This window comes from Callithrix jacchus, chromosome 8 (assembly GCF_049354715.1).
Source record: "Callithrix jacchus isolate 240 chromosome 8, calJac240_pri, whole genome shotgun sequence".
In the NCBI taxonomy this organism is placed as follows: Eukaryota; Metazoa; Chordata; class Mammalia; order Primates; family Cebidae; genus Callithrix; species Callithrix jacchus.
Window position 1 is genome coordinate 53,695,274 of NC_133509.1, and position 26,810 is coordinate 53,722,083.

The window sequence follows — 26,810 nt, forward strand, 5'->3', positions numbered from 1 at the left end:
ATAATACACATAAAGTTATCAGAAGTAAGTATTCAATACTTGTCTAAAAGTAGTCAAATTTGAAACTGTCTTCCATTTCACTGAATTCTTTCATCAAATTTTAGTTAAGGGAGTAAATTATATGATTCCCTCACGCTTTCCAAGACAGTGTATAAATAACCTTAAATATCGTAAGTCTGTTGGATCTGAAGTCGTTACAGAAACGTACCTGTCATTTTCTAGTAACAAAGGAAAACAGCAATTTAATACAAGTAGTGAGTATCTAATATACCAATTTGTTTCAGAGAAAAAAGTGTTTATTTAGAAATCTCAAACTACTTCATATGTACACCAGACATAACTAAAAGTTAAGTAGTTGTTGTTTACCTACACTAAGAAATAGCTGAACCCTTAAGGGTTCTTTCATCTGTTTCCTCCTTATTATATTACAGTTTGTAAACAGTCATGAGTCAAAAATATGCAGATATTTTAAATGAAGAATACTAATCAATATTTTAAATTGTAATTAAATATTTTTAATTAATTTGGACACAAGTATGAAATTTATATTATGCTCAAACAATCTGCTTCCAATAAACAGAATTAAAGGGGGAAAATAACAATATTCCTTAAGTGTTCTGGATTTTATTTACTCATTGTAATGTAAACAGAGACTCACATCCCACTAATCTGGGGGCTTGCTTTCTATAACTCACCTTCTAATGACAACGGATGGGCAAATGAATATTACCTCACTCCACCCCAATCTGGTCCTTGTCAGCATCAATCCCAGTGAATTGTCACTTTCTTTCCTATCCAAGTCAAGGCTCTGCTCTATAATAACCCATTTAGAAAAGTGATTATTGAAGTTTTAACAACAGCTTTCAAAAAAAAATACCCTACAGCAATTTGGAATAATCGATATTTTCTTCACATAGGGTGAAAAAAAATTGAAAACTGCTTCAGCTTTACATCTCATGGGTACAAATGGATAAGAAATTTTATGCTAGTACCTGAAGATTTGGTTTATTTACAGGAATTTTTCTCTGGTATTGATAGATTTAACAATTAAAGAGATTTTGAACAGTCCTGGAATGTAGTCAATGACTATTTGTTTCTGCAATTTAGGATGTATTTCATTCATACATATTATATAAAAGTATTGTATTGTAAAAGTAATGTGATTGTGTATTATTGGTTTCTTTCATAGAAATGGAGCAAATATTTTGGCTGCCATATTCTTATAATGATACCTATTACTATATCCTTAAATTCTGGTCATTGTAAATTATCTAAAAGCTGTAAGCTTTTTATTTAAACCATGATAAAATAAATATAGGCCTACAGGACAAAATGAACACATCCATTTTGTGTCTGTTGACATAAAAATCTTAAAAGTAATTTTTGTCTGAAATACCAATTTTATATACAAAATATACAATTTTGTACATAAAATTAGAAACATACCTAAAATCCATTTTTGTGTGTTAGCATTTAACTTAAAGGGACTGATATTACATAATACCTTTTAATGCATTAAATGTATATTTACTTATATCTGTATTATTATAACTTTAAGTTTTCATAAGGAATTTTTTTCATTCTATTATAATGGCACAGTGTTGAAGCTTAATTCAACCAGGCATTTTAACTAGCCAATATATTTGTTCCTTATTATGGTTAATTTTCTTTATGAAGTGACCAAATTTTAGCAAGGATGTAGTTCACCATGAAGATGCATCTCCTCTCCAGCTTCTTCCTGCTGAGAGAGAACAATCTTTGGTTTGTGACATCACAATCTGTGCCTGGGAAAGTGGCTCTGATATCAAACAGATGATTATATCCTTTCAGTGTGAACTAGCTGAAAGAGAGATGTAAGCACCATTATTTCAAGTCATATGACCAAGACACTACGGAGATGCATGACAGGAACTGAATTAGAGAAAGATGCTTTTATTGCATTTGTCACTTTTTCAGCATCAACTATTGAAGATAAAAGTACCATCTCACAGTTGTCTTCATCAATAATTTGAAAGTGGGAGTAAACATCATGTTGGTTAAATTCACAGACCAAGATAAAATGGGAATAAGGAAAATACCAATAAGCAAGCAGACAGTCATGAAAGAGGCCCCTAGAGAAATGAGAAAAAAATGCAAAATTTCACCTTAGTTCAAACTGAGCAAAGATGCTACTCTTACATCTATTGTATAATATAGATATAATATATTTATATTATATATAAACAGAACAGAAATACTGATGCTACTCGGAAAATTGAAAAATTACCGAAACACCCAAAATGGGAAAGATGGTCTCTTTGAATGAGAAAGAGATCCCTTAATATAGATTATAAAGTGATCCCATGACATAGATTAATTCGTATCTGACACATGGACTAGTATAACGGCAGGGAGGGGGCTGGTTAACACCTTTCTAAGAAACCATGAATTTGTTGAGGGAAAAAAAAAAAGAGAACTCTCTTTAATTAGCGAAACTACTGTGTTCTTTGAAAGTCTTCAACAAATATTTGTAAAAAATAAATCAGGAGTTAGGGTTCAATAAAGGAAACAAAAATGAGAGCCCCTCTTACAAACACATAGGCATATACAGGCCTCTTACAAACACATAGGCATATACAGGCCTCTTTTTGTAATCTTTGCTTGCAACTGTAGCCAAAGGACAAAGCAGACCTACAAATCCTTCCACAGTGAACACATGTGCAGTCTGTCCTTTGATTAGTGGCAATACCCTGATTCAAAGTATCAGTCATTTGTGATTGACCCTCCTAGACTCAGAGCCAATACAAAGATGATGTGTAAAAAGTACAGTAACAACTCCACGCATAATTACAAGTCAAGCTGAAGTCTCATCATCTATAGTTAAACAGATTGCTTGATCCAGTGGTGTGTAGAGAATTCTTATGAACTGGTTCATTACAGCCACTGGATTATTCAACAGTTGTTTAAAGATGCTGACATTCTCCATTTTTCATATTGAAATTATTAGTGAAATAACTCAAGAATATGGACCAATCAAAAAACATCACTTTTATAGACATATTGTTTGATGTCACACTGTTGTTGTCATCTTCAGACTATGTGGGCCTTCTTATTTCCTGATTATCACTACAGAAATGTAGCACTGAATAATGTGTTCTTTAAGAAGCAAAAGCTAGAAATGATTTCCAGTTCAGTTATCAACTAAAAATCCTTAGCTATTTATAGAATTTTTGGTACAGTAACCTAGAAAGCTGTTGGTGTACATTTATCAGGCTCAGTATATAACATGGTACAACTCCTAACATTTAATATTTCATCAACTGTATACCTTCCCTTCATATGTGTTGCAAGGACACAGCCCTCTACATGTAGTATCTTGTGCATAACTTGTGCTAATACCAACAGAAGAGCTATTCATGCCTAGGAACTTCCACAACACTTTGAGGATACTTCTTTTATAACACCTTGTTAGATTGCACCGAAAACCTATTTATGGCCAAGGATAGCGACTCATACCTGTAATCCCAGTGCTTTGGGAGGCCAAAGCAGGAGGACTGCTTGAGGCCAGGAGTTCGAGAACCACCTAGGCAACATAGCAAGACTTCACCTCTATAAAAAATTTAAAAGTTAAAAAAAATAAGAAAATCTATTTAATATAGTTGTCTCACATATGAAATTGCATTTTTCATGGTTGAGGGCCTTAAGAATAAAGACCACACCTAATTTATCTGTCTATTCCCAAGGTAAATTCAGCACTAGTTAATCAATAGATGTGTTAAATGAATGTGAACATGTATCTTACTTAATACATTCTCAGGTACAATCTCAAACAGGCAGAAGACTAGTGATCCTAAAATACACCTCAGCTATATTTCACTGATAATGGGCAAGTAGGTAACTCAGAAAAATCTAATCAAGGAGCCTTTTAAAGTAATTTACACTGAAATAATAGCTGTAAGGAGATAATATCTGTTAGGGATATTATATAATGTTATTAGGTATGCAAATACAGGATAGCAAATTTATCCCTTATGCTTTTGCTGTATTTGACATATAGAAATCACATTTGCTCTATTACACTGTGATCTAGAATTTCATCAATAATCCAAAAGGATCTAAATTGGTCTTATTATTAAAAAGTGACTTCAGGAGAATTTGAGTATTTTGCAAATGAAATTGAAGAGATACTGCAATCATCTTTCTACTCAAAGATGAGTAGAGAAAGTGACAGACTTAAAATCTTACATTTATTCTATTGGATGTTTTCCCTGCCCCCCGTCTCTTTCACTCTCTGTGAGGAATGAATCTTTGCAAGTTACCTATGTTACATCTCCCAAGTCATCTCTCCTCCTTATGCCAACCACACAATATGCCAACAACGGTGATTTCTTTAAAAGCAGGGACAAAGACTAAAAGGTTATGCTGTGCCTCAACCTCTATGATAGAAATTTAAACAGTAGAGTGTTGACGTAAGCAAGCATCACTCCAATTCATCAACGTGTGTGTTGGGGTGAGGGCAGCTGTAATCTAAAGATGCTCAAGGTACATGAATAATGCATGCATATGTCCTCACAGAAATCTGATTTGATGTTGGTGTCCACAACTTAAGATTTTGAGCTTTGGTCCAGGCACGGTGGCTCACGGCTATAATCCCAGAACTTTGAGAGGCCAAGAAGGGTGGATCATCTGAGGTTAGAAGTTCAAGACCAGCCTGGTCAACATGGTGAAACCCCGTTTCTACTAAAAATATAAAAATTAGCCAGGCGTGATGGTGTGCACCTGTAATCCCAGCTACTCAGGAGGCAGAGGCAGGAGAATCGCTTGAACCTGGGAGGCAGAGGTTGCAGTGAGCCAAGATTGCATCATTACAGTCCAGCCTGGATAAAGAGAGTGAAACTGTCCCAAATGAAAGAAAAAAAGATTTTGAGCTTTGTCATCCTATGATGTTTTTAGCCATGTTACCTTCTTTCAAACAAGATCTTAGATAAAATGACATATAAAACATATAAGAGCAGATTTGCCCTGGTTGGGTTGAGACAGAAAGCTTAAGAGTACACGGGCCCCCTTCTCACCCCATCTCTCCTCCATACATTTCTTGGATACCTTCTAAGATATATTTGTTGTAATTGTTCTGCCATCTAGAGGATTCACAAAGGTATTCTCCATTTTACTGCATGTTTTTATTCCATACAGACATTGCCAAACACTCTACTCTATAATTCCTGGTATATGTCAAGCAATAGTATTTTCTAGACCAAGAGGGCATAGGTTGCAAAACAGTGCTGCTTAGCTATGCAGAATGCTACTCAATTATTCTGTTGCCTAAAGATTGATCAAGCAACCAAGAGCTAGGATTCAAATAAATTATAAGTTGATTTTAAAAGGGACTAAACATCTATAATTTGGGTTGGAGTAGAAACTAAAATTAACAAAATCTCAGAAAATTATCATTTGCAATCAAGAAGACACAGAAACAAAAAGTGAGAATTTGTCATAACAGAACTCAGAATTTAGTGTGAGAAAACAGAATTAGTTAGAAATACCAGGTCCCCTTTATAATATTCTTCCACCTAACAACATTGTGCCAAACACTGGCAATGTCTTGAGTTGTTTCCAGGTTTGTGAACACTGCAATTTACTTGCCTTTGTGAGTGAGATGGGGTGCAAGTATTTAAGCTTGAGCCTCCATTTATAACTAAATATTATAACTAGCAGGATATATTGGATAGTCAACTTTAAATATAGGGAAATATGATCTTCCATCTACAAAAGCCATGTTTCAATTATTGTCATACTATTTATATTACAATTTATTCATTTGCATTCAGTGATCATCTCCAGCACCATCCTATTCACTAAGAAAATCGCATAACTATTAATCCAAAATCTCAAATGATTCCTACTTTGAAGCCAATCTCCTAAGGGAGCAATGTTGCTTTTTTCTCTAAAATACTTTAAAATATTTTCACATACATTCTTGAGATTCATTTTTAAGTATTATGAGTTATTTTAAACCAACAACCAATACCCATGTACTTATTATGCAGCTTTAACAAATATCAATTTCTGCCATTCTTGCATCAGATTTTTTATGGCCTCTCCATAAATGGATCTGGGAAGAACACACCTTTATTCTATAAGTGTTTGAGGAACTTGTTAAAATTTACACATCATTATTAAGGCTTTTTAAGTATCAGGAATAGGACTTGATTTATACAGGCAATTAATTATATAGGCATAATTGTACATTTCCATTAAAAATATTTTAAATAAATGTAAATAGCAAGACAGAAGCAAAAAAATTTTTTACATATATTTATTGTCCCTTTCCTGGCTCAGATGCCCAGCTGAACTTTTGAAACAAACATCCTAGGTACAGAAACATAGACTACTTTATTTTCCTATGCCTTCTCTTCCCACCCGAGTCAGCCAGCCTCCTGTGGTATAGTGACATTCCAGAAGAAAGTAAAATAATCAAAATTACAGGGTCTCTTGGGAAGGAGACCAATTCCCAGCAGTGATTCCTTATATAGAAAAGAGATAACTAAACTCATGGTCACAATGGCATGAACTAGTTAGAGCAAGGTTAATATCTTGTATAGAAAAAAAGAATTTTGGGCTCTAATTGGTACCAAGAGATAGAAAGGTTAAAAGGCTCTCTTTCTCCTCACTAACAATTAGAAAATCCACACTACCTTTTTAAGCAACAAAATAAACAAAAACCAGAATAACCACATTTAAAGGGAACACAAAAAGCTGGAGTTCTTACATGAGACAGGGAAGTTTGCCTTCAGGATAACAATTAATAACAAGCTCAAATAATCTCACTCTAAGACACTGTTTCTCATATCTTGGCAGATAAAAAGATAATCTGATTAGCACTTCAACAAAGCAGAAGAGACAGATTCAAACAAATCCTCCTCTTATCATCTCCTGTACTCCCTTACCTTTATTTACAAGTACATAAAATACTGCATATTACAAGGAATTCTAGTTTCATACCTTGACATTCTCTTTTGTTAGGAGGCTATGACAGCATGTTTTGATTCAGGCTGTTGTATCCCAGCCTCATGGCCTCACTGAGCACCATTCTTATGCTTGCTCTCCTCCCAGGACACATTGGAAGAAATAATAGTACATACATATTTTCCCTCTCATTACAGCCCTATGTCTACGTCATGAAATCTTCAACCTTGAAATTCTTTATTTCTACAAGCGAAGAAACAAAGATTCTCTATTATACTCTAAGTTTCCAATAAAATGGTCTCAGAGCAAGTAAGTCCTCTCTGGTAAAACAGCCAGGTTTGAATTAAAAAGGACTATTTCAGGCCAGGTATGGTAGCTCATGCCTGTAATTACAACACTTTGGAAGGCCAAGGCAGGAGGATCACTTGAGCCCAGGAGGTCAAGGCTCCAGTGAGCTGTGATCACGCCACTGCACTCCAGCCTGGGTGACAGAACAAGCCCTGTCAAAAAAAAAAGAAGAAGTAAAGGAAGAAAGGAATGGAGGGAAGGAGGGCCATTTCAAAAGTCACTATGTCTATTTAAAACTATTTTTAAAAACATAGAAATCCAACCAGAAAACCTTAGCAATCCAAGTACATGAAGAAAGGAAATTTCTCTCTAGGCAGAACCAATGCAGACTGGCCGTTCTGAACAAAGTGTCACTTAATGTACTACTAATATTTCCTGAGCACCCTCTGAACATGTGTGGTACTAGACTATGGCAAACCCACTGTAGACACAGGAAGTCTCTTGAGTGAGAAAAAAAAAGAGCTGGGGAGTACACTTAATTAATTGGAAATAAAAACACCAAATGAAAATTAGAGTGTACAGGCTGGGCACAGTGGCTCATGCCTATAATCCCAGCACTTTAAGAGGCCAAGGTGGGCAGATCGCCTGAGGTCAGCAGTTCAAGACCAGCCTAGCCAACATGACAAAACCCTGCCTCTACTAAAAGTACAAAAATTAGCCAGCATGGTGGCAGGTGCCTGTAATCCCAGCTACTTGGGAGGCTGAGGCAGGAGAATGGCTTGAACCCAGGAGGCAGAGGATGCAGTTAGCTGAGATCGTGCCACTGCATGCAGACCTGGGTGACAGAGCAAGATTCCATCTCAAAAAAAAAAAAAAAGAAAGAAAAAAAAATTAAAGTGTACAAATTTGTCCTCAAGAGTTTGAGAAAAAGAGAATTCAGACTTACTTTTTCCCTTTCCCATGGTTCCTATACCCAAGAAGTATTAAAAGGATATATTAATGAATCACAAACATAGAGGAAACCAGAGAGTAATGTTAACTTTCACCCTGAAGTCCCAAGTCCACAAGAACAAACATATGAAAAACAAACATAGGAGAGAGATGTATGCCCATGCCAGGCAAGAGTAAGGAGGAGGGGCAGCAGAACAAGATAGACAAAAACAGACAATAAATGGGACCTACTGGCTCATATAATATTCCAGGGTTTTTTTTTTAATCCTGTTTAGGAAGGTCTACATACTTGAGATCATGTTTCAAATTTTAAGTCTATTTTAATAAAGAACCCTCTACTTCCTCTCTGCGTATCAATTTGATTACAGCTTACCCCAAAGGACACAACCACAGAGGAGTCAACTCTTAAACCCCTCTTCAAAATAAAAGTCAGAATTTAAATGGGTATCTAGGCTATTATTTAATGATTGCACTGCTGACTGGGTGCAGTGTCCCATGTCTGCAATTCCAGCACTTTGGGAGGCCAAGGTGGGAGGACTGCTCTAGCCCAAGAGTTTGACAGACAACAAATGGCAACTACTGGCTCATATAATATTCCAGGTTTCTTTTTCATCCTGTTTAGGAAGGTCTGGGCAATATGGCAAAACCCCATCTCTATTAAAAAAAAAAAAAAAAAAAAAAATTAGCTGGGCATGCTAGGGTGTCCCTGTAGTCCCAGCTACTCAGGAGGCTGAGGTGGAAGAATCACATGAGCCCCGGAGGTCAAGGCTGCACTCCAGCCTGGGCAACAAAGCAAGACCCTGTCTCAAAAACAAACAAACAAAACTGCACTGTTTATGAACCTCCAGAAAACACTTATCTGAGCAATTCACCTCCAACAAATACCTATATGGCCTTACATTAAACCTCAACCTGTAAGAGCCTCGGTTTCCTCATTTAAAAAATGAAAGCTTTTGGACCAAATGTTATATAACACTGTTTTCAGAATGAACATTCTATGTTCCTGAAGAGTGAGGGAAAAGACACCACTGGTTCACAACATACCAACTTTACTCAACTAAGAATTTGGTTTGGCATCCTCAGGACTCTTAAAGGCCACATGTAGAGAGACACCAAGGAGTTCCAGTGGTAAAGAAAAATGCAATGTATATGTGCCTACATATTTTTCTTATATCAACTACTGGTTAATTAGAATAACATAAGCAATTCAAGAGATTCAAGATTGGTAACAGAGGAAACCATTCAGGTGAACGTTAACTTGTTCTAGCTATGAATTTGTTAAATCTCTATTTTCTGGGTTTTTAAAAATAATCAGCTCACTTTTTCACTATGATTTTAAAGGGAAAAAAAAAGAATGAGGATAAGAAGAAAGAAGATTTCAGACATCCTGGTTGAATCCATGATATTGTTTAGCATGATCTCATAGTAAACTAGTATGGCTCAGAGCAACTAGGCACAGAAGAAATGAGGTACAAGGAAAGCAAACATGTAGAACTGAAGACACATTAGTTTAAAGTATGTAAGTATGTCAGGAGCAGCAAGTTCTTATTTAGGAATTATACTGTATAGGCGACAGACATGCACACTCCCACACAGACTAGATTTAATAACATCTTTTTGTTGGCAGCAGTCAAGAATCACTGCATTGGTAATGTCTTAACTTGACAAGACCTCAGCATGACAGCCTGCTCTAAAATGATTCCTCTTTACCTGTTGCGTTACTTCCACAAGGTGGTTCTAGTATTGTCCCACACACAAACACTCCAAATGTACTGCCTCCCAGGCAACACTTCCTCTGATTTCTCTAGTTGTGGGCTGATGGCCATATATGACATGAGCACAAACTACAAATATTAAATATGCATGTATGGGTATCCTGGGAGACCAGACAAGGCGTAAATGAGTAATAAAGCCTTGAATTAAAATAGGTAATAGGGCACCCACATAGGAAAGATTGCCTGTCTTTTCTACAAAAGAGAGGCAAGATCTAGGCTGGGTGTGGTGGCTCACGCCTGTAATCCCAGCACTTTGGAAGGCCAAGGCAGGCAGATCACGAGGTCAAGAGATCAAGACCATCCTGGCCAACATGGTGAAACCCCATGTCTACTAAAAATACAAAAATTAGCTGGGCATGGTGGTGCATGCCTGTAGTCCCAGCTACTAGGGAGGCTGAGGCAGGAGAATCGCTTGAACCTATGAGGCGGAGGTTGCAGTGAGCCGAGATCGTGCCACTGCACTCTAGCCTGGCAACAGAGCAAGACTCCATCTCCAAAAAATAAGAGAAGAAAAAAGAGAGGCAGAGGCAAGGTCTAAAGATAAACCTGCCCCACAACTTGGCCCATTTATCATTATCTGTACAAAGAGAAGTCCAAATTACTTTTTGCTCTAAGTAGAGTATAGGCAAGGACCTTAACTAGTTCCCAAGTCCCATGTATACCATATGCAAAACATTATCATCAAGAGTATGAAAACTGCTAACTTGCAATACCACTCTGACTTCAAAATATAATGGAAAAAATATAGCTAAATGTAGCCTACCCTAAAAATCATATCACTAGAGCCTCCAATCAGAACTCAAAAAAAGATTAAGATAGAATTCATAAACACTTTGCAAGTAAACACTTTCTCACTTTAAAATAGAGATCATCAAATTGAAAAAAAAGGCTGTGGCCTACTGAGGTCACACTGAGTTTTTATATGAATACACAATAACAACTTGGTTCCAAGACTCCTCCAATTTTGGGCAGCAATTCCTCTTAATTTTCTCTCAAAATTGTGGAGGGAATACTTGAATTAAGAAATCCAAAAGGTAATGTGAAAAATGTTAACAGTGATGCCTTATCAATTTTCCTAATATGAAGCAGATGAATTTCATTTCACTTTCAGCATGTACAGCTTATAACACATAATTATCTTTTTGCTTGAGTTAATTAAATGAGTCAAGAAAAACTCATTTCCATGTTAGCACTCCTGTGTATTAATGTATTTTTTCCAGATTTTTCAGTTTAAATAAAACAAGTAGCAAGTATAAGAGTATCACTACCATTGTCATGACCAGATCAAGAGGCACCAAACTAAACAACATAACCAAGTTTTAAGTAGCCAAAAGCTTTCTTCTTTTAACAGATACTAAATATGGGGGAAAGGGGAGAAAACACAAGTATTCCCAAACAATAAAATGGCTCGTTTTGTATACAGTTACCAAAAGGGCCTACTGCTGCACAGCCAACTGTATGCACACCACAGAAGGCGAGAGTGCAGTATAAAGAAAAGCCATGGGCTTTGGAATCAGATTGAAAGGAATTCACACTGCAGTTCAATCATATACTAGTTAAGTGATTTTAAGTTGCCTAATTTCCTTGAGCTTAATTGGTCTCATCTATAAAATTGTCTAATACTAACATTGAAGGGGTATTTTGAATTTAAATAAAATGTATACAAAATGACAAATATCTAGCCAGGTACACTGTAAATAAGAGTTTTATTTGTCTGTTTTTGAGACGGAGTCTCTCTCTGTCACCCAGGCTGTAGTACAGTGGCACGATCTCGGCTGACTGCAACCTCTGCCTCCCAGGTTCAAGCAATCCTTCTGCCTCAGCCTCCCCAGTAGCTGAGACTACAGGTACATGCTACCATGCACTGCTAATTTTTTTTTTTTTTTAAGTAGAGATGAGGTGTCACCACGTTGGCCAGGCTGGTCTTGAACTCCTGACCTCAGTTGATCCATTTTCACCTCAGCCTCCCAAAGTTCTGGGATTACAGGCGTAAGCCACTGCACCCAGCCTTAAATAAGAGTTGTTTTAACACATTTGTTAACACCTACATCTCTTCTGCCCTCTGCCCCCCACAAATTAGCTCAATGTGATTCAGAGGTTGGCCCTAATGCATTTTTCAGCAGTGTTGCCTTCTCAATTTCAAATTCCTGTAAGATTACACCCTCTCCCATCCCAACCCAAACCCTACTAATGACCCCAAGAATTAGAAAATGCTATGCTCTGCCAAAAATAAAAATTAAAAAAGGAAAAAAAATGGAAGTATTTCTGACACTATTACTAAAATTTTTTTGGAGCAAAGTAATCACATATGATTGAGGCCAAATCTCAGTCCCAATGATCAAATTCAATTTATTGACTGCTATTAACCCACCATTGCCAAATCTTGATCTTTTTTGTTAAGATTATATAAATTTTTTAAAAATTCTACATATGTTTACCCCTATCTAGCACTGTACCGAATACTACCACTTCTGACTCAAAATTTTTGAATTTAGTAATGGAAACAATAATTTGTTTAGGTTATGGCATTTCCAAGAACAGCAGTAAGGAATGTAGTTATATTGTACATACAAATACCATGATGTCTTTCTCTTATGAATCTAAAAACACATTGACCTCATTATCTCTCTGGACCAGCCCATCTGGACAATACCCCTAAAGCAGTAAAGGCTACCTTAGAATTATCCCAATTTCTGACGGAGATGAGACAAATGGTTAGCATGTCCTGGGATGACTATTGGATCACTGGGACAGGCCTACTTCCTATTCGTCGACTCCTATTGGGATAATTTTTGAAAGACTGCACCTCTTAACTATATGGACAATGACTGTCTCTTGCACAAGAAGCACAACATTGGGGCAAGTTTTTCTGAGCAATGGATTTTAGACATGGATATTATATAAATCACTTGGGATATAGCTAACCATATACATACATGTCCGTAGTGGGGGGGGGGGGTGCTTCTTACTTGGTAACCAACAAATGCCAAAATATAAAATAAGCTTTTTGTAACTGATTAATGAAGAAGAAATTACAATCAATTACTGATATTTTACCTTGTTTTACAAATGTACCCTAATTAACCCCATTCAGTTAATATAAATGCTTCCACTCTTCAAAGAAATTGACAGAACGGCCAATGACACAAGAATAGCACCATTTATAATATAGATAGCTCTGCAATAAAGCATAAACAAAAAGATCGATTATTTAGTCATTATAAATTGACCTCTTGTCCAAAAGCAATTCTTGGCTTCATTCAGAGAACTAGTTCCCCTGAACCTTTAAGGAAAAACACTATCTTTGCATAGCCTCAAAATATTTACTGTCATTGTTGTTAACACATGCCCAGAAATCCCTCCTTCCATGGATGAAGCTTACTCCCATCCTCTTGAGTGTGAGTGGGACTTAGTGACTTGCTGCTAGTGAACAAAAAAAGGAAAGAGAAATACAGGAAGTTTACAGGGAGAAACCTGACAGAGGTTTCTAAGTGGTAACTGAGAGGTAAGTAAGTGATTGAAGTTAACATCATCAGCAGTAAGTCCTGTAGGTTTTGTGTCCACTGACATAATCCAACAAGAAAGGTACATCATCTTAGGGTATTCTCTCCCAGAATCCATAATCTCAGCCTCAACATGAAAAAAAAAAAATCAGAAAAACGCAAATTAAGGGACATTCCACAATATGGTCTACTCTTCAAAAGTGTCAAGTTCAGATAAGACTGAGAAACTGTCACAAATAAGAGGAGACTAAGGAAATACAAAGAATAAATGCAATGTGGTATCCTCACTTAGAAGAGAAAAAGGCCATCAGTGGAAAAAACTGGAGAAATGCAAATAAAGTCTGTGGTATACCAATATTAATTTTTAGGTTTTTTTTGGGGGGGGGGGCAGAAGGAGGAAGGGAAGGAGGAAGGGAGGGAGGAAGGAAGGAAGGGATGAAGGAAGGAAGGGAGGAAGGAAGGAAGGAAGGGATGAAGGAAGGGAGGAAGGAAGGAAGGGAGGGAGGAAGGAAGAAAGGAAGGGAGCGGGGGGAGGGAGGGAGGGAGGGAGGGAAGGAAGGGAAGGGAAGGAAGGAATTCAAGCAATGAGAGACATTGCTGACCTGGATCTAGAGGTTTACAAGTTGATTTCTTTTTCTGAGAGAAGGAAAGAAAAAAAAATGAGTAAAGGAGAGAAAGAAAGAGGAAGAGAGAGAGGGAGGGTGAACGGAAATACTGCTTTATTCTGAAAAAAAAAATGGGTATTAATAATGGCCAATCAATGTTTCATTTAAACCTATGAGTAGGTGTGATGTGGTATTGACAAGAATGTATATTTTATGTATTTGAAGTGGAGAGCTCTATAAATATTTATTAAGTTTACTTGTTCCGGATCTGAGTTCGAGTCCTTGATATCCTTATTAATTTTCTGTCTCACTGAATCTAAGTCTCTATGTATCTGGGTGTTAGGATCATTAGCTCTTGTTGTTGTATTGATCCTTTTACCACTATATCTTTGTTGCTTTAAAATCTATTTTATCCACTACAAGAATTGCAACTCCTGCTTTTTATTTATTTATTTATTTATTTTTGCTCTCCATTTGGTTGGTAAATCTTTCTCCATTCCTTTGTTTTGAGTCTTTGTATCCTTGCATGTGAAACGGGTCTGGATGTAACATGCCGTTGGGTTTTGGCTGTGTCTTTTGATTGGGGGATTTAGTCGATTTAAATTTAGGGTTACTGCCATTTGATGTTAACTGGCTGTTTGATCCATTCGTTGATGAAAATTCTTCTTTATGTTGGTGCTCTTTACTTTGTGGTATATTTTTAGTAAGGCCAATACTGGTTGTTTCTTTCTGTGTGTAACACCTCTTTCAGAAGCTCTTGTAAAGCAGCCCTGGTGGTAATAAAATCTCTGAGTACTTGCTTGTTCATAAAAGATTTTATTTTTCCTTCAGTTGTGAAGCTTAGTTGAGCTGGATATGAAATTCTGGGCTAAAGGTTCTGTTCTTTGAGGATGTTGAATATTGGCCCCCACTCTCTTCTGGCTTGTAGGGTTTCTGCTGAGAGATCTGCTGTAAGTCTGATAGGCTTCCCTTTGTGGGTAACCTGACCTCTCTCTCTGGCTGCCCTTAGTATTTTCTCCTTCGTTTCAACCCTGGTGAATCTAACGATTATGTGCCTTGGGGTTGCTCTTCTTGAGGAATATCTTTGTGGTGTTCTCTGTATTACCTGGGGTTGAATATTGACCTGCTTTGCTAGTTCAGGAAAATTTTCCTGAATAATATCCTGAAGGGTATTTTCCAGCTTGGATTCATTCACTCCGTCGCATTCAGGTACACCTATCAAACGTAAATTTGGTCTTTTCACATAGTCCCACATTTCTTGGAGACTTTGCTCATTCCTTTTTATCCTTTTATCTCTAATCTTGTCTTCTTGTTTTCTTTCATTAAGTTGGACTTTGACCTCTGTTATGCTTTCTTCTACTTGAACAATTCGAGTGTTTAAACCTGTGCATACTTCTCGGAGTTCCTGTATTGTATTCTTCAGTTCCATTAATTTACTTATATTCCTCTCTAAGTTGTCTATTCTCAATAGGATTTCATCAAACCTTTTTTCAAAGTTCCTAGTTTCTTTACGTTGGGCTACAACATGTTCTTTTAACTCATAGAAGTTTCTTATTATCCATTCCTTGAAGAGTGATTCTGTCATTGGGATGCGCTTGTTTTCCGTCAAGCCTTGTTCCATTGTTGATGTGGAACTGTGATCATCTTTAAAGGGAGAGGCGTTCTGATTTTGAGTATTCTCAGCCTTTTTACGCTGGTTTCTTCCCATCATTATAAATTTATCCTCCTGTCGTCTTTGAAATTACCAACTTTCAGATTAGGTCTCTTGATTGGATGTCCAAGTTGTTAGTTCCCAGGGCCAGAACGGTGGCGTTAAGACTAATGGTGCTTTTCTGCCCAGGATTCTCCTGTCTGGCTTCCTTTTTGTGTCCGTAATGGGCGACTCTGCCTTCCCCAGGCTCCAAACCTCGGTCAGAAGGGGAACCAGTCTCGTTTACTCTGCGCCGAGAGCTGCCCTGCTGAGGTGCCGTCACAGCTGCTTCGCCGGTCTCAGGAGTCGTACTGGGGACCCGTGTAGGTCCTCCAAACCTCGGTCAGAAGGGGAGCCGGCCCTGTTTACTCTGCTCCGAGAGCTGCCGCGCCAAGGTGCCAGCGAAGCCGTTGCACCGGCCACAAAAGTCGTGCTGGTGGCCCGTGTGGGTCCTCTGAGCCTCGGTCAGAAGGGGAGCCAGCCCTGTTTACTCTGCTCTGAGAGCTGCGGTGCCAAGGTGCCGGTGAAACCGCTGCACCGGCCACAAGAGTCGCGCGGCGACCCTGTGGTTCCTCCACTGGGGATCTTCTGCTCCCTGAGCGACCAGAATTTGTCTGAAAGTGTGGCCTCCTCTAGATCTCTGCGCTTTGACTGAGAGCTGCAATCCCGAGCTGTTATCGATTGGCCATCTTGGATCGTTTCAAGTTTTAGTTTTGATAAAGGTAATATGGTTTATAAAATATTAAGGGAAGCTACGTAGAAGGTACATGAAAACTCTCTGCATTAGTTTTGTAACTCTTCCAAAAAATATAAAAAAGTATTAGAAAATGAAAAGTTTACAAAATAAGTAATTGGACCTTAATGTCATTTAGTATTATGTTAATCTACATACAAGATTTTCTACAAACTCAACCTTTTTCCTCACCTGTTAGAATAGATTCATGGCAGGTTTCTACATGAGTTGCTTTTCATTGAAGAACATAGTCCCAGGACTTCGGTCTTTAAAAATGAGACAAACTTTACTAGCAAACATATGGACCTTTAGTGCAGAAAATCACACCCAATAACCACAAATGACAGCTCATTCACTCACTCAACAATTGCTGTCATCATGAACCATGTGTCATGTACTGTGTCATACACTGAGAATGAAAAGATCTACCCTCAATAGATGAACCAACCAGTATTTTCACTTCAAGAGCAGCAGAATCAGAAAAGTCTCCCTAACCTCGACGAGCTGAACTGGGTACTTTCCCCGGGTTATCCCACTGCACCCTGTACCTGCCACATTGGACTGTGTTTGTTCATTTCCTCACATCTGTATCACCTCACAAGTGATATTTGCCAATAACCATGCAGGGTCTGAGATTCCACATTATCTGTAAGCTAATAGGTTAGCCTGTTACTGTTTCATGGTTGCTAGCAGAAGATATGAGACACCTGTGCCAGAGACAAAGGAGTCTCTGGCAAAAGCAGTAGTCAAACTTCATGTTAATTTTTGTTGCTTCCTCATGCCCCCAGTCTCAGAGTGGTAATTTGAAGAGTCCTGTACATGCTGTGGACTTTGTTACAGGAAAGGAACACTGAGCTGAGTGTTCTTTTCAGTCAGTGAGGAAGTTTCTTGAGTAAGTAGAAGCAACCCTGGGGGAGGTATTACCTCATCCCTCAGATCGCTTGCTAGAAGCACAACGGTGAGAAATATAGACAAAGAACAGTCAGAGCCTTGCATTCTTGACCTACCCACCAGGAGCACTCTGGGCCACTGCAGTTAAGCTCCCCCAGCAATATTCTGAAAGGCAGGCAGTGTGTTGTAGGCATTTCTGTACCCTCAGCACTTGGCATCGTATATGATACACATGATTCCTTACTGTTTGGTAAATAAGTACCTATAAGCTAGAGTTTGAAGCAAAAGACTACTGCTCCCAATTCTGTGACCATGTACACAGTCACTTAATCTTTTTAAGCTTCATTCTCTTAATTTCTAGGAAATGTTCAATAACAGAAGTTCAAGAAATGTTCAGTGAAAGAATTCTAAGGATTATTCTCTAATACTGAACGGTTCATGATTCTCTCAACAGCAGAATGCTAGAAAGCCCAGGTGCCTGATCTCTCTCTGACAGATCCGACTCATACGGTGCATTCCCCAACAGAGGCAGAAATTCATGATGACAAAACAAATTTCGGATTCTAGTAGGTTGAGTTTTGTTCTTCAGGGTTATTCATTAAAACCCCACATTTCACTGTCAATTTTTATAAAGTCTTTATAAACACAAGACAGAAGACTCTATAACTACAGAATTTTGAATACAAAACCACATTAATTGTCTACTTAGCTAGAAAGAAGTAAAGAAAGTTTCTAAAACTTCCTGATTTAAAAAAACCAGTAGTACCATTATTAAAAACAGTATTTCCCTTCATGTGCAATACACAGGATATAATAGATCATGATCATAACGCTCTATATCAGGTTCTTTTCAAGTTCTAAGTAAACAGATAAAATATAGATCTACTTTTCACTGAGGAATTCTCACCACAGATTATGAAAAGCAGTATGTTGACATCCTCCCCACTCAATGCCACTAAATTAAACAGTATATATTCATATTTCATTAGCATTAATTCCATTCTCAGGTCACTGAAAATTCTGAGACCAATGTAGTATTCTCACAACAAATCACCTGAGGATATTCTTTCCATCCCACTTCAGATACGACAGTGCTAAGAATATACCATGCAGTATTTTATATGCGCTTTATTCTTTTGCATATATCACCTTTCAGTTGGAAAAGGTACATTTTAAGCTTTTTTCATTTGATAAACTAAGATCTAATTAGTTTATTATGCTGGCTTGCTTTTTATTTAACAAAAGGGGAAGGGAAAGGGAAAGGCAAGGAAAAGAAAAGAGAAAAGCAGTGGACAGCCAGTAGGCAGTCTCTTGCCTCCACAGTGTTAGGATGGAATAAACCCACAGACTCAGGGTCTTCCCCTACTCCGGCCTCTCATCACCCTCTCATCGCCTCTTCAGCTGCAGCCTCAGGGACCATCTCCTTGCCCATTTCCTTCTTCTGAGACCAGCTAACAATGGTTTTTGTAGTTAGCTCCTTGTCTCCAACTAACCATGAGTTCCTAACTCTACCAGAATTACTCTACTGAGGTCAAGACTACTGCCAGCTGCTTGGTCCACCTGTATCTGTGGGCCTCCTCCACTTATCTCTCTCTTTCTCTCTCTGGGCTTTTGTTTCAAATACAACAGTGTGGCCCCAGAAGGCATGAACCACTTCTGCCACAAGTTGGCGAATAAGCGTGCCAAGCATGCCTAGAAGATTCAAAATCAGCGCTGCACGCAGAAGCTGCCCCAAGATGAGTGGGGTCACACCCTGGGTGCCTAGAAAACCGTCCTGGCCCCAGGGAAAACCAGGTCCTGCTAGATCTGCAGGCCCTGGGCTAGGGACACAGGGACCCGCATTCTCTGTGACTTTCCACACAAGGAGGTGAAATTCATCAAGAAGGAAAACCACCTGACCAACCTCCATAGATCAAAAGACTCACCCTCCAACACAACTGGGAGCCTGGCAGTGCAGTGCCCTGAGGCCTGGTTGCAGCTCCCAAGCCTTGGGGCTTCTGTCCAGGTGTCTGCCTCCAATCTAAAGGCAGCTTCCTAACCAACCACAAACCCTCTCTGAAGCTGCAGACTAAATGTAAACAAGACAGCTTCTTTTCTTGCAGAAACAAAAACTGTGTATCTTAGATAGTGATATATCGATTTTTTTTCTTTACTACCAACAATATACATCGATTTTAATGAATAGTATCAAGTGCAAAAAATACCAACTTTGAAGCCAGGCATACTTAAGTTTAAATCCTGATTCTGCTACCTAAGAGATATGTGAATTTTGTACAAATTGATGAACTTTCTTTCTAAGGCTTAGTTTCAACATGTACAGAAGTGAGATAATGAAATCTACCCTATTAGGTTAAAGTTAGGATTTAATGAAATAGAGAAAGCGCCCATGTAACACATCTCACACAGAGCTTGCTCCTGGTAGGTTTCAGGAAATGACAGCACTGATGACCACCATCAGCCTGTTAGCTTAACATCACCTGCTGTTGCAGGGTCACTAACAGCCACAGGGCTCATTTACACACACACACCTTGCCTGTTTATTAAGCCTAACCCTTCTGAGAACACTGGGTGTGCTCACTTAACACAAAGGTAAAACAGTATAAAACTGTCTCTAAATTAAAAGCCAAGAGAACAAACTACAGGGTTGAAAAAACTCCTTAATAAACAACCTTGCTCTATCCCACACAGTAAGAAGGACATTGTTGAACCCATTTCCATTAAATAAACCAAATTCATTTTGAAAGATCTTCAGTGAAGATGATTTCCCAACTCTCCCTTGGATGCCCAGTTAACATTCATAGCACAAATGGCTAATCTAAATCCCTGTATTTTGGTTTAAGCACCTGTGATTTTTTTTCCTTTGTCTTTACAGCTTGGAAAACACAAAGTATTAAACCATTCTCAGACTTCTTTTGCTTAGCATCCTAAACCTTTCATTACAGATCCTGTTTTTCTTATTTTTAATCATCTTTTAAGTTCTCTGTATCACCTCTATAGCTGCAGAAGTTAAAATAGTTCAATAAATCACACACACACACACGCTAAATAAAAGGGACAGTGAGTTAATGGTCATTGCTCTTATTTTTCTAATTACATACACATGTTAGTACCATGTTTGGATATTTTAATGACAGCCCCATATTAATGACCTAATTTCAGATATGACCCACAGTATATTCTAATCCAACAGTTTGCTTCTCTTTGCCTAAAAAATAATTCTTAGCTTTTGTACAGAACTTTACAATTTTTAAAATAATTCTGCATGATCTTGACAACTACCCCTAGATTAAAGCAAGGCAGGTATTATTTCTAACAGTTTAAGTTAAAAAAAAAAAAAAAAAAAGTTTCAAGACAACCAAAACCAAAACTAAGATTCCCTGATACCCACCAAGTGTTCTTTCCATTCTACTACCTAAACATGTATAGCACACTTCAGGTACACTACTGAAAAGATGCCTTTCCTACCACAAAACTAATGCTACAGCTGTCCCTTTTCATAGTCTCTGAATTCATGTTTCATGTTTTTTTAGAAGAGGTTCTACACTGATTTTAAGGAAAAATATCCTTTTATCATCTTTCTAGAGCAAGTAAAGAGAATATATCAACTTCTAATTAAATATGACATTGATCAGGAACATTTATTTGCTCTCATTCCCAAAGTCCACCTAAAATAATCTTAATTTTTTTAAAGAGGGGTATGATTCTACAAGATAATCATACAAAGAAGAGACAATACCAGTTGAGAGGGATACACGAGATGCTATTAGAATGTAGTACTCAGATGAAGCCAGGCGCAGTGGCTCGCTTCTAATTCCAGTGCTTTGGGAGGCCGAAGCAGGAGAATCACTTGAGGTCAGGAGTTGAAACATGCTTGGCCAACATGGTGAAACCTTGTCTCCACTAAAAATACAAAAATTAGCTGGGCATTGTGGTGCATGCCTGAGTTCCAGCTACTCAGGAGGCTGAGGCAGGGGAACTGTTTGAACCAAGGGGTGAATGTTGCAGTGAGCCAAGATCACGCTACTGCCCTCCAGCGTGGGCGACAGAGTGAGATCCTGTCTCAAAAAAGAAAGAAAATAATGTAGTGCCCAGATGATTTGATGACACAGCCGGTTATCTAACTGAAGAATAACTGGAATACAAGTCATTTGATAACCAGAAGAGTACTTGGAATACAAATTAAACTCAAAAAAGATTCACTCATGTTCTCTCATTAAGCTGTGTCCAGTACAACTAGTTTATATTATCTAATAATAAAAATAAACATTGAGTCCTTAATGTGAACTTGAGAGTGAAGTCACTGCTAGTGATCCTATGGCTCAGTTCTGGGGGCCTGGGACCCGAAAGATAACCACAGCAGCCAAAAATCGTGATAGCGAAAACAATGGCTGCTCTGGGGACTAAAACCTACCACCATCAAATCAAGTATTCTTTTGATGACTTTAATTTGCCATGAGACAAATTTTGAAAAGAAACAGACTATCCAGCTTGTATGAAAGCTGGATACCTCTGGAAATAACAAAATTCAACAGGTTAAATTACCTAACAGATTTTAATAAATAGAAGCACTGAACAAATCAAAGGGAGAACTAATAAAAATACAGATAAAACTAAAAATCAGAAGATTTCCAAACAAACCTCCCTCTGATTAGTACAAAATGTCCCTCTGGCAATGAATGAGTTGAAAAACATAATATAAAACCGGATCCATTCATATGAAAGGCTTCCCAATGGATGCAACCCTTGGTAACGTAATTCTTTCATGCCTAATCTTCTAAAGATTAGAAGATAAAGGTCAAGCACTAAATATTCAAATGAGAAAAACATTACACAAAGCAGTTAAGCAATCAACATTTGCAGTGTTTGACAGTATTAAATCCAATAAAAAGTTTATAGAGACCCCAGCTCTGAACCCAGGTATAAAAATACAGACCTTCTAATACTTTTCAAGGAGGATTACATTGCAAAAAAATAATGAAGAAGGCAAGCAAAACAAAGTATAAACTAAATTCAGCTGAGCAAGAGCAAGAAGAAAAATGGAAGCTGCAAAGGATAAATGCTTGGGAGGATGGACACCCAATTTTCCATGATGTGATTATTATGCATTGCATACCTGTACCAGAATATCTCATGTACCCAGTAAATATATATACCTACTATGTACCCACAAAAATAAACTTAAAAAAAAAAACCGGAAGTGCTGAGGATGTTGAAATGAAATGTCTAGATTGGATGTTTGCTGAAATTTTGGGGTGACGTAGATGATGTGACCTATAGAAAGCATCCACATAACCTTTTCTCAAATCATGGGGGGAATAAAATGGATGGACTTTATCAATGGAGCAAAAGAGGGAATAATTCTATTTAAGAAAAAAGCTAAAAAGCACTAAATAAAGCAGAAGCAGCTAGTAATTGTAACCGATGACTAAGAAACAAGGAAGAGATGTGGAAAGTACTAGACAGAAAGGCAGAAAAAGAAACACTGAAAAAAACTCATGCAAAACCACCAAGATTCCCTAAACAAATGAGAATCAAAAAGTCACAGATTTAAAGGAAAAGAAAAGGGAAATAAAGCTACCTAGGCTGCATCTGCTAAAGGAAAAGTACAACTTCAGGGCAGGAAAATAAAAGTTCAGAATGATGAAAATGAGGCAGCTGGACCAGTGAAAGAAAAGAGCCTCAAAACAATAGAAAACACAAAATGGCTCTGGAGACTAGCAGCTGAGCAAACAAATTCTGCTCTTAACTTTTGAAGGTTTTTAAAAAAGAAAATCAAGTTAGGCCGACTTCAATATTCAGCTATAAGGAAAGGAAAGGTTTTTGTTATTGAAGTTTCCCTTTTTTCTTTTTCGTTATCTAACTGAAAATTTTTTTAGCCCGGTCAGTCAGAAGAAATGAAAAAAATTTTTTATTTTCACTCGTGTTGTCCAGGCTGGAATGCAATGGCACAATCTCGGCTCACTGCACCCTCTGCCTCCTGGGTTCAAGCGATTTTCCTGCCTCAGCCTCCTGAGCAGTTGGGATTACAGGCATGCACCACCATGCCCAGCTAACTTTGCATTTTTAGTAGAGATGGGGTTTCTCCATGTTGGTCAGACTGGTCTCAAACTCCCAACCTCAGGTGTTCTGCCCACCTCAGCCTCCCAAAGTGCTGGGATTACAGGTGTGAGCCACCATGCTCAGTCATGAAATTTTTTTTAAATGTATAGTTCTGTTTGTGTTATTTCAGATGTTTTAAATATCAAAGGAAGAATCATCTTCTACTATGTTGCCTTTGTAATATGAGACTATATTAGTACAAACTATATTCCATACAAGAAGATGGAAAAAAATAAACTGAATCAATGAGGGCAAATAAAACTGTCCTGTTGCCTCATGGAAAGAAAAGGTTCAAGGTTTAGTTTAAAAGAATAGGCTGCTAGAAAAATATCCTTTCTTTTCCCTTCAGTCTAATAGTTGGCATAAGGATACAGAGGAGGGAAGAAATTCAAATGTCATTACAAATAAAATTTCCCACTCAATATAGCTTTTCATAAACCTACACTGAGGAAAATATGTAATAGCTTTAAGCAAAAATATGCACCGACAGCAACTATACTGACCAAACTGCAGTCTAGTTATTTCGTTTTTATTTGTACCTCTGAAAACAGTATTAATGGACTTGCACATAATATTTTCCCCATGTTTATCTTCAATATTGATCCAGTGTGTTCTGCTCACACTGTAAACATTTTTCTAACTCTGGCTATCTGTGCCATCTTGAAAGGAACAGACAATGCACATGGCATGAATTCAATGATTGACTTTTGGGGGAAAAAAGTGAAGGGCAGAAGAAATTTCTTATAGATCTTACATTTTATGTTTGAAGGTAAGAGTAGGGTGTCATTTTCAAAGCTCTTGAAACCTAACTTAGAACTGCAAGAATACTATTCAAAAAGAAAAGCCAAAGGCATGGTTAGCTCTTTCAGAGTCTTACAGAAAGAGTTCTACAAAGACACGTAAAGACTCACAATTCTAGGAAAAAAAAGTATGACTGTGAACAATCGTCCCCCTTCCCATATCCACACCAATAAAAATGAGGGTGTCACTGTCCATGGCCAGAAATAAAGCAGGCAGTGCCTGGGCAGCACAAGTGAAGCAGGCTGGAAAGAGCTGCCTCTCTAAAAATGGTTCCCACCTCTATAGCAGTAACAGAAATTTTCCCATTAGAAATCTACTTTTAAAGGTTTGTATTCATTTTATAAAGAAATCTGCAAAATTTTAAAAGTTGACAATACATATGAACTTAAAGAATAATTATTAAACCAACATAAATAACCGTCGTCTGGGTCAGGAAATAGAATACTGCCAACACCACACCAGCTATCTGGCCCTCCTCAATCATTACACCTCATCTCCCCCACTAGAGATGACCACAGTCCTGATATCTGGAATAATCATTTCCTTGATTGTCATTTTAGCATTTAAATATGCATACCTAAATAACACAGTTTTTTTCCTGTGTTTAAACTTTATATAAATAGATTCATACTAAAGAATTCTGTGGGCATGTTTCTTTTACTTCATGCTATGTTGAAAAGATTCATCCATTTATTTAAGCATTCATTGTACTATTAATGAATATTTGTGCTGCTTCCATCTGAGGCCCTTCTGAACATACAGCTGTGAACATGTGTGCATACACGTTCTAGAGTTTCTCTGAGCAGGGGTCCCCAACCCCCAGACCATGGACCAGTACCAGTCTGTGACCTGTTGGGAACCGGGCTGCATAGCAGGAGGGAAGCGAACAAAGATTCTTCTCTGTTTACAGCCACTCCCCACTGCTTGTATTACCGCCTGAGCTCTGCCTCCTGTCAGATCAGCAGCAGCATTAGATTCTCATAGATGCCAAACCCTATCGTGAACCGCACATGCGAGGGATCCAGGCTGTGTGCTCCTTAAGAGAATCTAATGCCTGATGATTTCTCACTGTCTGCCATCACTGCCAGATGAGACTGTCCAGTTGCAAGAAAACAAGCTTAGGACTCCCATTGATTCTACGTTATGGTGAGTTGTAAATTATTTCACTATATATATCACAACGTAATAATAACAGAAATAAAGTACCCAATAAATGCAATGTACTTGAATCATCCTGAAACCATCATCCCCATCCCAGTCTGTGGAAAAACTGTCTTCCACAAAACCGGTTCCTGGTGCCAGAAAGGTTGGGGACCTCCACTCTAGAGTATCCTTTAAGGGTGAAAGTGCTAGATCTTCAATTGTATTGGAAAATGGCAAACTATCTTCCAAAGTGAACATCAACATATACATACACTGTGTATAAAATAGAAATTCACTTTTTAATTACCAGTCTTCAAAAATTCACTGTTACAATGCAAATCTACTTAGAGAATATGTTAAGCTAGGTGCACTCTTAGAAAAAGGTCTATTTCAAAATAGCATTTCAGAATTGGACCAGAGGTCCAGCTAATTTGGGAAGAAAATATAACATATAGGCAACCTTCCATATTAAATCCTCCATATTGTATTTAACCAACCACAGATCAAAAATATTAAAAAAAAAAATAAAAACAATACTGGCCAGGCACAGTGGCTCACACCTGTAATCTCAGCACTTTAGAAGGTCAAAGAGGGAGAATCACTTGAGGCCAGGAGTTCAAGATCAGCCTAGGCAACATAGCAAGATTCTGTCTCTACAAAAAAAATGAAGAAATCAGCCAGGCGTGGGTGGTAAGACATCTATAGTCCCACCTACTCAGGGGGCTGGGTCAGAAGGATTGCTTGAGCCCAGGAGATTGAGGCTACAGTGAGCTATGATCATGCCACTGCACTCTAGCCTGGGCAACAGAGAAAGACCCTGTCTCTCTAAAAATAAACAAATAAAGAAATTTTTTAAAATAAACAATACAACAAGAAAAATACAAATAAAAAATAATACAACTGTACATAGCACTTACATTGTATTAGATATTATAAGTGATTTAAAGCTGATTTAAAGTATATAAGATATCTATACTCTTTTCATAGGTTATATGCAAATACTGTGCCATTTTATATCGGAGGCTTGAGCTTCTTAGATTTTGGTATCCACAGGGGTCCTGAAACCATCTCTCTTGGATACCAAGAGAAAACTGTATAAAGAACAGTACTTAGGTCCTCAAAAGCATTGCAACAAAACCAAAAATTAACAAGTAGGACCTAATTAAATGAAAGAGTTTCTGCTCAGCAAAAAAAATAAAACAAAAACAAAATACTATCAACAGTGTAAACCGACAACCTATAGAATGAGAGAAAATATTTGCAAACTATGTATCTCTCAAAGTTCTAATAATCTTTAAGGAACTTAACTAAACAAGTTAAAAAACATTTTAAAATGGGCAAAAGACATGAAGAAACACTTCAAAAGATGACACACAAGTTGCCAAA

General features: G+C 37.7%; 3 protein-coding genes across 5 annotated transcripts in view; 2 read left to right on the forward strand and 1 right to left on the reverse strand.

The window, feature by feature from the left end:
* AVEN (apoptosis and caspase activation inhibitor) overlaps nucleotides 1-26,810 on the reverse strand; it is a 188,856-nt gene that overhangs the window by 115,520 nt on the left and 46,526 nt on the right. The window lies entirely within an intron of this gene.
* The window catches only part of CHRM5 (cholinergic receptor muscarinic 5), a 92,314-nt gene that overhangs the window by 1,903 nt on the left and 63,601 nt on the right, over nucleotides 1-26,810 (forward strand). The window contains exon 1 of one of the 2 annotated variants that reach the window (XM_035259929.3): nucleotides 25,294-25,427. The exons of the other annotated variant lie outside the window; for it this stretch is intronic. The gene's annotated coding sequence lies outside the window, so the exon portion shown is untranslated. Of the gene's footprint in view, nucleotides 1-25,293; nucleotides 25,428-26,810 lie in introns of those variants that run through there. 2 annotated transcript variants of the gene reach the window in all.
* LOC100404308 (cholinergic receptor muscarinic 5) lies at nucleotides 15,813-25,315 on the forward strand. Its single transcript, XM_078334435.1, has 2 exons — nucleotides 15,813-16,479; nucleotides 25,192-25,315. The coding sequence occupies exon 1, from the start codon at nucleotides 15,942-15,944 to the stop codon at nucleotides 16,410-16,412; it is 471 nt and encodes a 156-aa protein (XP_078190561.1). The 5' UTR covers nucleotides 15,813-15,941; the 3' UTR covers nucleotides 16,413-16,479; nucleotides 25,192-25,315.